At 33.8% G+C, this 14,368-nt stretch overlaps 1 protein-coding gene across 1 annotated transcript in view; it reads left to right on the forward strand.

The window, feature by feature from the left end:
- Positions 1-84: 84 nt before the first annotated feature.
- Positions 85-14,368, forward strand: part of LOC134721410 (kinesin-like protein KIF15) — a 56,440-nt gene continuing 42,156 nt past the window's right edge. Inside the window, exons 1-5 of the mRNA XM_063584394.1 lie at positions 85-185; positions 5,639-5,663; positions 6,432-6,606; positions 10,916-10,992; positions 11,443-11,480. Coding sequence (XP_063440464.1) covers positions 179-185; positions 5,639-5,663; positions 6,432-6,606; positions 10,916-10,992; positions 11,443-11,480 — 322 coding nt within the window. The 5' untranslated portion in view covers positions 85-178. The remainder of the gene's footprint in view (positions 186-5,638; positions 5,664-6,431; positions 6,607-10,915; positions 10,993-11,442; positions 11,481-14,368) is intronic.

The raw sequence follows: 14,368 nt of genomic DNA on the forward strand, positions 1-14,368 counted from the left end.
ATTAACTTTCACAATAATAGTTCAAAAATTCAATTACTGACAATAAAATGAATCGAATGATTATGAATATACATTTATATATTTAGAACTCATCTTTACGAAACTAATAAATAAAAGCGGCGCGCCATTTTTAAAAGAGCACAACATTTGCAACGTACACTTTTTGCTTTTTATACAAATGACAGGTAAACACACTACTTTTTGGGGAAAAAAATACTGCATTATTATAAGTAACACCACCATAAAATACAGTAAAACAGTTTAAACGTTTCCTTATTTGTAAAAAATAGATTTCGAAAATCAACATAATTTCACAACTCAACACTTGCTTGACTTGTCAACAGACAATACGATTGTCCACCAGAAACCCGACTATAAGAACTCCTCATGCCTATGAAGAGAAGCCAGAGAATGTTTGCACAAAGTAACTTCACTGGTCCCTTATTTATATTCATTGACTGATTGCAAGTTTTAATACCAACAAAAAAATCCAAATCTTTGTACCTTTCATACACCTTATCGCTATTTGTCCGCCATTACTGGATATCACACAGGTTCCCCAGGGCTCACCCTACCAGGCGACTTGGGCGAAAAAGTTGCTTTCCTGACCATCACTTTCCTTTCTTGACCCCCAAAAGCGAAAACAAGTCGCCCTGTTGTTTACCATACTCGCTTTCAGTTGCTTCCGTCATCAGACATTTTCAATTTTTACCAAGTTGATGAAACATCAACTTTTTGTTGATAATTAAAGAAATTCAGACATAAAAGATTCATTATCTTAAGAAAAGAGGTTGAAGCATTCTTTTTGCAGTGTGTAGCAAGTTATTTAATAAAAATACAACCACCATCTAATATTCCTGATAAGGGTCCAAGCCCATACACAAAAATGCCAGATATAAACATCACTACACCAGGTATCGAAAAATTGCTACATAAACTAAATCCGCACAAAGCAAGTGGTCCAGATAACATCAGTGGACGTGTATTAAAAGAACTAAAAGCACAAATAGCACCCATACTTACCACCATATTTACCAAATCTCTTAAATCAGGAAAAACACCAAAAGACTGGAAACATGCAATTGTTGCACCAGCATTTAAAAAGGGTGAACGATACAAGGCTGAAAATTATAGACCGATTTCACTCACTTGTATTTGTTGTAAGTTGATGGAACATATAGTGACAAGTAACATCATGAACTATTTAGAGGCAAATAACATTCTTTACGACCTCCAACATGGTTTCCGAAAATCCAGATCATGCGAATCACAACTTATTCAATTTATACAAGAACTTCATAACAACAACAGCAAAAATATACAAACAGACCTCATTATTATGGATTTTGCCAAGGCCTTTGATAAGGTTCCCCACAAACGTCTACTCTATAAACTAAAATACTATGGCATTCAAGGTAACACTCTAAAATGGATTCAGGCTTTCTTATCAGACCGTACGCAAACAGTGGTAATAGATGGAATAACATCAAATACAGCACCAGTAACATCAGGTGTCCCCCAAGGAACTGTCCTTGGGCCTATACTCTTTTTAATATACATTAATGATTTTCCAGAATACCTGGAACACAGCAAACTACGACTCTTCGCTGATGACAGTATTATATACCGAGAAATTACATGTCAACAAGACTGCACAAATTTACAAAAAGATCTTAACGCCGCAGCGAAATGGGAGGCTGATTGGCTCATGGCCTTCCATCCTGGAAAATGCACTATCTTAACCATCACACAGAAAAAACAACCATTTAAACACGATTACATCCTTCATAATCATACTTTAGAACTAGTAACATCTGCAAAATATCTTGGCGTAACCCTACAGAACTTAAAATTGAACATTCACTACAACAACATCGTATCAAATGCAAATAAATCTCTTGGCTTTCTGAGGCGAAACTTAAAAATTTCTAACTCCAGTATCAAATCCCGTGCTTACCAATCAATAGTGAGACCAAAACTTGAATATGCCTGTAGTCTATGGGATCCACACACAGCAGATTATAAAAATAAGCTAGAAATGGTACAGAGGCGTGCGGCCCGATATGTATGTAACAATTACCACAACACCAGTAGTGTTACATCCATGTTAAACGAACTACAATGGCCCTCACTCAGTGAGCGCCGCCTCAAAACCAGACTTATCATGTTCTACAAGGTCATCCATGGACTCATTGCAATCCCATCACTAGTCCTCATACCATCAGATACTAGAACAAGAAAATTACATACTCAAACGTTTAGGCAAATATCCACCTCTAAAGACAGCTACAAATGGTCATTCTTTCCGCAAACAATCATTCAATGGAACTTGTTGCCACAAGTTGTGGTAGCAAGTCAAACCATTGAAATTTACAGAGATCAGTTGACACCAACTGTTCTCCACAACATAATTTAATTCTATAAATAACAATGTACATATTTTTTAATCACTTGTTGTTTTCTTTCATGTAAATATCACCAAGTATTCTAATAAGTTAAAGATAAATTTTTGTTCATATTTTTTAATCATATACTCCGCGCATGCAACAGTTCGTAATCTTCAATAATAATGAAGCTGTAACTGTATATCAGAAGAAGAAGAAGAACAAAATAAGTTTGTTACTTCATTTAAAAGTGATAAAAGTTGCCTCAAGTAATTTTTGAATCCATTTATTGCATTAAAAACGTCATGATTCTTTCCAAATAACTTGTCAAACATCGTTTATTTTTGTAAATTTTCTTGCATTTGTCCGCCATTGACTGATTTCTAAACTGCGGTTCAGAAACGGACCAGCTACATGAGCTATGACCAAAATCCTTATTTTTACAAAAATTACTACGGACGCACGGATGGAACAGCTGACAGAAGAATATTGATCCCAAAAGGAAAAATTACGCATTCCAAACCCTTTTGGTTACATCTAAATAAACTCATCATTGATTGGTGTATATAATTCCTTATAATTTATATGGATTGTTGTAAACTATTGTAAAGTTGCTTAACTCTTAGACTATTATACTAATATCAATATATTATGGCCCAGCTTACCTTTATATATCTTTTGATGAGAAACACTGAATTTCATACACAAGATACATTTTTAGTTTTTGATTAAATTGTAAATTGATATATTATTATTTCTTTACCTTTTAAAAAAAAAATTTTTTTTTTTAGTGCTAGATATTTTGCTGGTAGTTTCTCAAAAGGACCTTAGTAAAATTTAAACAACTTTTAATTTGAAATGTTACTTTAATTGTATACTCAGAAATGAACTGAACAATATAAAAAGAACATTATTTACAAATGATCGTTTATACAGTACTACAGTAAAATCAAAATATTGTAGCTCACCGCGCGAATGAGCACTTCTCTTTCAAATCTCACCATTTCTCCCTATCAGTTTCAAAAAGAAAAGTCACTTCTCCCTATAATTCTGAAGTAGTGTGAGCCCTGGTTCCCGTAAAATTTTGACGTCATAAAACAAAATATCTGACGCCACAATGGAAAAGTGATTGTTGTATGCGTTAAAAGTTCAAGCGGCCGGGTTAGCAGGCCGATAAGGCTAATAGCGATAAGGTGTATTTAATAGGGCTCTTCACGGTTAGTTCGGCCATATTGGATAGGGGGCAGATTTTCATAATGGAGGTTAAAACGATGTGAAAAATACGGGGAAAACATCATTAAAACAGAGCTGTTGCTTGGAAACATACATAGGATTTCCCATACTTGCATACTATTTCCACCTGTTTCAAAAAAATCTGCCCCCTATCCAATATGGCTGAACTTGTCCTCTCCATAATATTCCAGGGTTGGCTCTTTGCGTTGTGTGCTGTGTGTATTGGTGATTCTATTCCTGTATGAAATGTACATGTAGATGCGGTTGTGAAGTGACTTTCTGAAGTCTCGAGATATGTACCTGTATTTTTTCCCTCCTCAATGATCTGAATTTCGTTAAGTATACTCTTTCTCAAATCTTTCAAATTCCAACTTGACGGTCCGTGTTGTCTTGCTAGGTTTTGGCGTATTTCTTCAGGCAACTTGTTCAGAATAACGGGTACCAGTAGTGAACCATAAGTGTCTGTAGTCTGTCCGAGTGACTCTAGACCTCGTACGTAAGTTTCAGTTTTGTCATAATAATTGCGGAGGCTTAATAAAGTATAAATTGGCGGCGAAATCTCAAGTAGAGCTTGCATGTATGTTTGTATTATAGTATGTATCTGTCCATATCTCTCTTGTAACAACGAAATAGCTTTGCTGTAGTTAGTGTTTGTCATCGAAAAACCTGATACGGTCTGAAACGCTTCTCCTTGTAGTAGTGACTTTAAGTAGTTAAACTTCTGTACATCGCTGAGTGTTGGATTTGTGTGAATCGATGTCTCATATGAATCCCAAAAGGATTTCCAATCTAAAATATTCCCTTTAAAAGTAGGCAAGTTTAATTTTGGTAATTTGTGGTACTGATTATTTGTGCTAGAAGACGAATGTAAACTTGGAATATGCATAGACGGGTTCGTAGCAGGAATAATCTCTGATATAGCGGGGTTACTTGTATAAAACGAGGCTGCATTTGATTGTACATGAGATGTCGACGTGAAACAATTGGTGTGCAGGTTCAATTGAGAGGAGTCGCTGGCGGGTACACTATTTGCTGTAGGTATCAAGGTATGCATGGGTGTATCAGAGGGAGTAATGTGACTAGCTTGAAAAACGGTAGTATTGACGGGTAACTTATGACTTTTCGACTGGGAAGGATTAATGAGTTTTCTAATTTGACAAATTTTTGAATCTAAATTGAACATGTACTCATCTGTTTGTTGAATTTCATCCACGTCTTCATCCGAGCTTGCATCCACAATTTTGTCATTCAGATCTTTAAGAATATCCTTTTTCTGTAACACGGAATCTAAAATAGCTGTGACGTCCTCAATTTCTATATCTGAAAGGTCTCGTATCTCACCAAAATTCTTCCAAAGTCTTGTAATTACTCCTTTGTGTCCGGAACGAACAGCTTTCAGCTTTGTGTCCATTTTCTATCCTGGTCACGGCACCATAAATGTCGAGGCTAACTTCTAATATTGTATACAGAAAACAATAACAACCATACAGTTTGACGTTTACTCCATTATATCAGAACTGCTAAAGCGACGTCAACCCTAGATACATAACAGTAAAACACGACGTCTTGACTCCCGCTGTATTCTCGACAGAACTAACTGTGGTGAGCCCTATATTTAATATAGAGGTTCAGTTCATGTGGATTTTGCTTTGTCTAATACATGTGATATATATGGCTGTTTTCACACAAAATGAACTTGGTTTGCAGACAAACATGCAAGGTTTAAGGCATAACATGCCCTAGATATACAAAAAAATGTTCAAGTGCATTAATTTTATGTTTTAAGTAAATTTAAAACACCTTTTTTTCCGTCCACTTTTCTTGGTCCTTCTAAAATTATATTGGCTACTAAAAATGCCAGCCAAAAAATAATCCTATCATCTGATTAGTTCAATTAGTTTTACTGAATTAGATGATATTTTAATGTTTTAGGGATTTGCAAGGTGTTTTTTTACTATCTGTTTTCCCCTTTATTTAGAAGCATACAAATATTGATAAATATATTTTTATTCTGCTTGTAGGACATGATGATGGAAAAGATTCTGGGTAAGTTGATATAGAAAATTTACAATGAACAGGATAGTGATAATTTCCCATTGTTGGATATTTATAAATACAATATATTTAGAAACATTTTTTTTTAAAAAGATATAAAAATGAACGAGTGGAAGAAAGAAAGATATACCATGTTTTGACAATGTTTGAAGAGTCTTTATGTATATTGTTTCAGACTTGAGATATAATAAAATTGTATACACTTTTACTGATCAGTGTTTTATTCATTTGCCTAAAAATAAAAAAGTAGATGTGGTATGATTGCCAATGAGACAACTATCAACAAAAGACCAAAATGACACAAACATTAACAACTATAGGTCACCGTACGGCCTTCAACAATGAAAAAGGCCCATACCGCATAGTCAGCTGTAAAAGTCTTGTCCAAAAAATATTCTGTCACCAGTGTCATATCTTGAGCAAAAACATAACTTGTTACCAAAAAACTGTGATCAGGTAAACTTAATCATTGTTAATAAAAAGACTAAAGTATCTGAGTATGTACTGGAACTGCAATGAGATCAAGTAAACAAGGAAAATCTTGTTCATTTCTTTTTCTTTCTTATTTCCCCCCCAAAAAACAGAAGAAAAAATATACTGATCATGAAGACACAGGGTTTTTGAGATCAATGTTATCAAAGGTTGTGTATTTTAAGTCTAGAAAACTGACACATTTTAATCGCAAACATACTTTCTCTAGATGGAGCACTCTTCACAATTAACTGTTTATATAGTTATTAGTCAAATTTTTATTTCTAGTGAAGGGGATGCCATTAAGGTGTTTGTTAGAATCCGACCACCTGACTCCTATGACACAGATATTGGACAAGTTCTGGCACTTAAGGTCCTTGATGAGACCTCCCTTGTGATGAACAGTAAACCAGAATCCAGAGTTTTTACATTTGATAAGGTTGCTGATGTTACTTCTACACAGGTATGGAAACATGTTCAAATATATTGTGGATTTATTTAATTTCTTGAAATGCTGAAAACTTGCACGTTCGTAAATATTAGATTTCATGGTTTTGCCCATTTCTGTAAAACCTTTTGAAAGTATATTATTTCGTTGAACATTTGAATCTGTGGTTCACCTGTTTCCACAATACTCCTAAAAATTGGTATCCAACGAATATTAATGAATCAAAAGTAGTTTGTGTTTATTTTTAGCGATAGTTTCAATTACATTTTCTATGCAGCACGGAACTAGCAGATTTAATAGTAGTACCACTCCAGAATTGGGCCTTTATTTCCTATTTTTGACTTAGTTTTTCATTAAACTCAACTTCTTAAATATCAAGATGGTAATGTGTCCGTCACATTTCAATATTAATTTCCCCAATCAAAAACACTAGCAAAAGACAAGTATATAAATGAAATTATTTCACACTGTCTTGATTTGTATTACCTTCTTGCAAACTGAAGTAACTGTTTAGGTTTGCATAAAGATCTGTAGAATATAATAATTACAGGTATCTTGAATAAGTGCAATGTCTAATATCCATATTAAGGTCAATAATATTGACTCAATATATATATATATAAAAAGAAGATGGGGCATGATTGCCATTGAGACAACTCTTCACAAGAGACCAAATGACACATATTTTGACACATCATCTTATTAATTTCTATAGCACTAATCAGGGTTCTCGCTAAGACACATATATGCGTCCTTGACGCATGGAAATCAAGCTGGACGTTTCATTTTTGAAACCCGTGAGTCCCTGGGACGCGTCCTTGTTGTATCCCCTGAGTCCCAAACACATCGTTTTGCATAGCAGATTCTTGATTCTGATATTGTTTTGACAGGAAATACCGTAAGTTTACATTTTTTATGATATGGGCAGATCAATATTTTTGTTGACTGATACATGTACATATTTTCTAAAATTAAACGTATTTGATACATTTACTAGAATATAATAATTCTATTCAAAACAATAAAAAAATATGTTACAGTTTTACAAGTATTTGAAAAGCTTGAATATATCCACGTGTTGAACATCACATACTTATCCATTGAAACATATAAAGTAAAACATTTCTGTGAACTTATAATATTTCATAATTGATGCTTTACGTATAAAATATGTCATAAAACAGTGTAGATTAAAAAAAAATGCAAATGAGAATAATTTTACTTGTCTTCGAAGAATTTAAAAAATTTCTCGCATTGTGTATGTTGATTATCACGAGCGTAAACAAACAAATTGTCTTGACAATCCGATTAGAACATGATTAGAAAATAATTACTTTTTAGCCAAGCTCATTATGTTGAACAGTTTTCACTTAATATTTGCTTGCTTTTATCAAATATTAAAATTGAATCATCAGTACCAAGTGAAGACCAAGAGTCACTGTCCCACTACATCAATAATTAACAGATATAGAAAGATTTTCAGAAACAACAACTTCAGTCACTAGACCAACTTAGCCAAATAAAAGAAAGAGAGGAAATGGCAGTCTATCTGGGAGACAGAATTCAAATGGTTACGCAAACTCACACACATTGTTTCAGTTTTATTTCTTTATAATTCGTCATATTGAGACACAAAAATTACATGCATCCTGGACTCATCAAAATCTACTGGGACTCACCTTTAAACATGTTAATAATTCATAGCGAGAACCCTGCACTATTGAATCTTATAACCATTTGTCATGTTTGTACAAAAGGTGATAGTGATATGTTTTTTTTGTTGAAGTGACATGGTATTTTTGTTTCTTTGCTTGAGCTTGGACAGGTGTTTATCGCTGTTATATCTATGACGACTTTGTCAATTTCATGTTAATTTCGTTAGCAACGCCACGTGCCTACTTAGTTTCTAGCTATAATTTTTCCATCTCAAGTGAGTAGCATGATATGAAAATTATCACAAAAAAAGATCAAAGGAAAAATGCACAAAATAGCGATAAATTGTTATATCAGTGTTCTCCCCAGATATTTCATTTACATGTAGCATCCTGGAAACCAGGGGAAATTGAAATACCATATTGCTTCTAAAAACTATAGCATCAAATCCATAACATAATTTATAAGAAAACCAAGTCAGATAGCATCACATTTTTAGCTCACCTGGCCCGAAGGGCCAAGTGAGCTTTTCCCATCACTTTGCGTCCAGCGTCCGTCGTCGTCCGTCGTCTGTCGTCCGTCGTCCGTCGTCCGTCGTCGTTGTTAACTTTTACAAAAATCTTCTCCTCTGAAACTACTGGGCCAAATTGAACCAAACTTGGCCACAATCATCATTGGGGTATCTAGTTTAAAAAATGTGTGGCGTGACCTGGTCAACTAACCAAGATGGCCGCCACGGCTAAAAATAGAACATAGGGGTAAAATGCAGTTTTTGGCTTATAACTCAAAAACCAAAGCATTTAGAGGAAATCTGACATGGGGTATAAATGTTTATCAGGTCAAGATCTATCTGCCCTGAAATTTTCAGATGAATCGGTCCACCCGTTGTTGGGTTGCTGCCCCTGAATTGGTAATTTTGTGGAAATTTTGCAGTTTTTGGTTATTATCTTGAATATTATTATAGATAGAGATAAACTGTAAACATCAATAATGTTCAGCAAAGTTAGATTTACAAATAAGTCATCATGACCGAAATGGTCAGTTGACCCGTTAAGGAGTTATTGTCCTTTATAGTCAATTTTTAACCATTTTTCTTAAATTAAAGTAATCTTTTCAAAAATCTTCTCCTCTGAAACTACTGGGCCAAATTCAATCAAACTTGGCCACTATTGTTATTGGGGTATCTAGTTGAAAAAATGTGTCCGGTGACCCGGTCCACCAACCAAAATGGCCGCCACGGCCAAAAATAGAACATAGGGGTAAAATACAATTTTTGGCTTATAACTCAAAAATCAAAGCATTTAGAGCTTATTTGACATGGGGTACAATTGTTTATCAGATCAAGATCTATCTGCCCTGAAATTTCCATATGAATTAGGCAACCCTTTGTTGGGTTGCTGCCCCTGAATTGGTCATTTTAAGGAAATTTTGCTGTTTTTGGTTATTATCTTGAATATTATTATAGATAGAGATAAACTGTAAACAGCAATAATGTTTAGAAAAGTAGGATTTACAAATAAGTCAACATGACTGAAATGGTCAGTTGACCCCTTTAGGAGTTATTGCCCTTTATAATCAATTTTTAACCATTTTTCGTAAATCTTAGTTATCTTTTACAAAAATCTCCTCCTCTGAAACTACTGGGCCAAATTAATCCAGACTTGGCAACAATCATCTTTGGGGTATCTTATTTTAAAAATGTGTCCGGTGACCCGACTTTAAAATCAAGATGGCCGCCACAGCTAAAAATAGAACATAGGGGTAAAATGCAGTTTTTGACTTATAACTCAAAAACCAAAGCATTTAGAGCAAATCTGACACGGGGTAAAATTGTTTATCAGACCAAGATCTATCTGCCCTATAATTTTCAGATTAATCTGACAACCCATTGTTGGGTTGCTGCCCCTGAATCAGTAATTTTAAGGAAATTTTGCTGTTTTTGGTTATTATCTTGAATATTATTACAGAAAGAGATAATCTGTAAACAGCAATTATGTTCAGCAAAGTAAGATTTACAAATAAGTCAACATGACCGAAATGGTCAATTGACCCCCTTAGGAGTTATTGCCCTTAATAGTCAATTTTAAACAATTTTCATAAAATTTGTAAATTTTTATTAACATTTTCCACTGAAACTACTGGGCCAAATTCATTATAGATAGAGATAAATGTAAGCAGCAAGACTGTTTAGTAAAGTAAGATTTACAAACACATCACCATCACCAAAACACATTTTTGTCATGAATCCATCTGCTTCCTTTGTTTAATATTCACATAGACCAAGGTGAGCGACACAGGCTCTTTGGAGCCTCTAGTTAAGATTATAATATCACATTTAAGATTATAGTATCACATTTAAGATTATAGTATCACATTTAAGATTATAGTATCACATTTAAGATTATAGTATCACATTTAAGATTATAATATCACATTTAAGATTATAGTATCACATTTAAGATTATAATATCACATTTAAGATTATAGTATCACATTTAAGATTATAGTATCACATTTAAGATTATAGTATCACATTTAAGATTACAGCATCACATTTAAGATTATAGCATCACATTACCATGATACTTAATTAAAGGTGCTGGGGGATAACACTGTATATACAACACTTTATATATGATTTTTGTACCTTTTAAATATTATTCTCTTTCAGGAATCCCTTTTTAATGTTATTGGGAGACCAATAATAGAATGTTGTGTTAGTGGATACAACGGAACTATATTTGCTTAGTAAGTATTGTTCATTGTAAGCCAGATATGTTTTGATTACGTTTAACATGTTTCAGGATGACTTTTTTTGGCATTAAGCTAGGGTTGAACAAAAAGACCATGCTGACAAGAAACAATACATAAACAAATAGTTGGGGAAAAATTTGCATTTAAATTAGTTCTTTAAATTAGCTGGCCTTTCATAAGATCTTATTTGAATCCTAGATGATGGGAAAGAAATTAAAGCATTAAAATTAACCAAAAATAATGCTGTAAATATCGAAAGTAAATTTTAACTGATGTTTTCTCTTTTGTTAGAGGTTGTTTTTAATGTCATCTTAGATGTTCAATCACACATTTGAAAAAAGGAATCTGATTGACTCAGAACATTTATCATACCTGCCAATTAATTTATTGAACATGTTAAATTATGATCTATTTATTTTGAACAATAGTAACTTTCTTTTGAAGTGGTCAAACTGGGTCTGGAAAAACACATACAATGTTAGGTATGTATACTTTCATTGCTAATTATAATTGTTACTCAAAAGTCACCACCTGCACATGATAACTGCAAATGTTGCATACCAGGACCTGTAATCTGGACCTTATATTATTTGTTGTTCATCTTTGTGTACATATATAAAAAGAAGATGTGGTATGATTGCCAATGAGACAACTCTCCACAAGTAACCAAATGACACAGAAATTAACATCTATAGGTCACTGTATGGCTTTCAACAATGAGAAAAGCCCATACATCATAATCAGCTTTTAAAGACCTCGAAATGACAAATGCAAAACAATTCAGATGAGAAAACTAACAACCTAAATTATGTACCAATTTATGTTTATTTTCTTGGAAAAAATGGGTATGGTTTGGTGCACTGTTAATTCCTGTTACTGTGGCTTCATCAGTATTTGTGTGATCCCAATTTTTGTGTCTTTTGTTAACGAAAAATGTTCCAACTAAGTGCCAATTTATATCTCTAGGCTTGTATGCAGACTTTGGCAAAACCACAAAGTTAATCATCAAAGAAAGTAAAGTAAAATCTTCTTTCTATTCTGTTAGATCAGTAATATGAAAATTGTTTTAAAGGTTTTTATCTTTTCATAAACAGCAGGTATTTTACTTTTTGCATGAGTCTGTTTTAACTTGAACTTTTGAATATATATATTATTTTGAAAAAAATGTGATTCTTGTTCAACATATATATATATATTATATATATATAATGTCTAAAAATAGCAACAATCAACATTCAATCTAATTAAGCGTGGATCAGTTTGTGAAAATAAACTGATACAGTTACTGAATTAAAATTATATAAATGTCTAAGAATATAACTAAAACACACTAATTGATACATTAAAAAGTTCTATTAGATGTTAAATAGAAATACGCAATATTTCGCTAAACAAATTAGCTTCATCAGGCGTGTGCATCTCTCAAGGTGAAATCGGATGCATGACAGAAAAATATTTTTGTAGCTTAATCTATACAAGATTTGAGGGATGGGTGTAACATATTAATTCGGTCATAAAATATGTTTGTAGCTACAACTACATGAAGTTGGAATAAAAGTTTAACACATTTATAGATGTTCGATTAATTGTATGAATTTTTATAAATTAATTTGTATGATTTCAAGATAACTATGGTTTTGATTTGCTTTGAAATCTTTTTTCGTCTCTCTCATTGAGTCCATCAGGTTCAAGAGTTCGTAACTGGTGCATCCAAAATCTCTCTCTTTTTTGTCTTCCTTGTGTATCCCAATTTTGATTTTTCTCAATGATTTGAAATGTGATGTTTTCAAAATCATGTCCTGCTCTTAAAAGGTGTCTTGTAATTGGGCAGTTCCTTTCTTTTGTATAAAATGACCGATGGTTATTTAGTCGGATGTTAAATGGGGTTTCTGTTTCACCAACATATTGTAATTTGCAAGTTCCACACGTTAGAACATAAATGCAATTTTGCGTTTTGCAATTTGATGTTATAAATATGTTGTAATTTTTCTTGGTGACTGTGCTGATGAGCTGGGTTTCTATATTGGCGACTTTGCAGCACTTACAATTGCCCCTTCCGCATTGTTTATAACCTCCGATTGTTGATATCTCCCGTTTAGATACTTTGGATGATACTAGAATATCTTTGAGGTTTTTTGGTCTGCGGTAAGCCATAACGGGAGGTGATGGAAAAATCTCGCTTAAGGAAGGATCATTTTCAATAAGACGCCAGTGTTTGTGGACAATTGATGAAATATTTGTCAGATGAGGATGAAAGCTAACAACAAACGGGATTTTATTTGTCTGGGCCGTCTTTTCTTTGTATTCAAGTAGGTTTGTTCGTTCTTTTTCGTTTGCTTTTCCGAAAGCTTCTGAAATACTTTTGTTCTTATAACCTCTTGATTTGAGTTGCTGTCTGAGTTGCCCTAAACGATGGTTTAACTTTGATTCCGATGAACAAATCCGTTTTAACCTGATGGCTTGGCTGTACGGAATGCTCCGGGAGCAGTGTTTGGGTGACAACTCTTCGGAGAGAGAAATTGGTGTTTATCAGTTTTTTTGGTGTGAAGGTCTGTTGTCATGACTCCGTTTTCTAAAGTTATGGTGGTGTCGAGAAACGCAATTTTCTCATTTGAAACTTCAGATGTGAACTTGATCGATTGATGAAAGTTGTTACAGAAATCGAGAAATTCTTGCAGGCGTTCTGCAGTTTCGTTCCATTTGATGTCGATGTCATCAATATAACGGAGCCAAGACAAGGGTTTGTATGGTACATTCGAAAGGATGCGTTCTTCGAGACTCCCCATGAAAATGTTGGCAAAAGAAGGTGCCATTTTGGTTCCCATACTGGTACCGTCAACCTGCAAGTAGTGCTGGTCGTTGAATACAAAATTGTTGTTTTCAAGCACTAGTCTCAGCAACTGAACCAGACAGTCTGTTGGGGGATGTTTATCCTTACGATTGTTCCATACCTGTTCACAAGCGACTATTCCTTCATTTTTGGGAATATTTGTGTACAAAGAAGACACATCCATCGATACCAAAATTGTGTTGTTTGGTAAGGGGTTTAATGAATCCATTTTCTTCAAATAATCTGTAGTATCTTGAATGTAAGATGGCATTGTTCTAACATGTGGTCTGAGATGGTAATCCACGAATTCAGATATTTTTTCGGTTGGATGGCCATTTGCAGATACTATCGGTCTTCCCGGAATCCCTTCTTTATGGAGTTTTGGGAGCAAGTAAAATCGACCGGCTGTGCAGGTTTCATCAGGTCGTAGATAGTCGTACGTGTCGTCATCAATATGTTTTTTGCTGTTCATGTCTGAAAGGACCTCATTAATTTGTTTACTTATTTCTTTTGTAGGATCACTTTCTAAATGTTTGTAAA

This window comes from Mytilus trossulus, chromosome 6 (assembly GCF_036588685.1).
Source record: "Mytilus trossulus isolate FHL-02 chromosome 6, PNRI_Mtr1.1.1.hap1, whole genome shotgun sequence".
NCBI classification, from domain to species: domain Eukaryota; kingdom Metazoa; phylum Mollusca; class Bivalvia; order Mytilida; family Mytilidae; genus Mytilus; species Mytilus trossulus.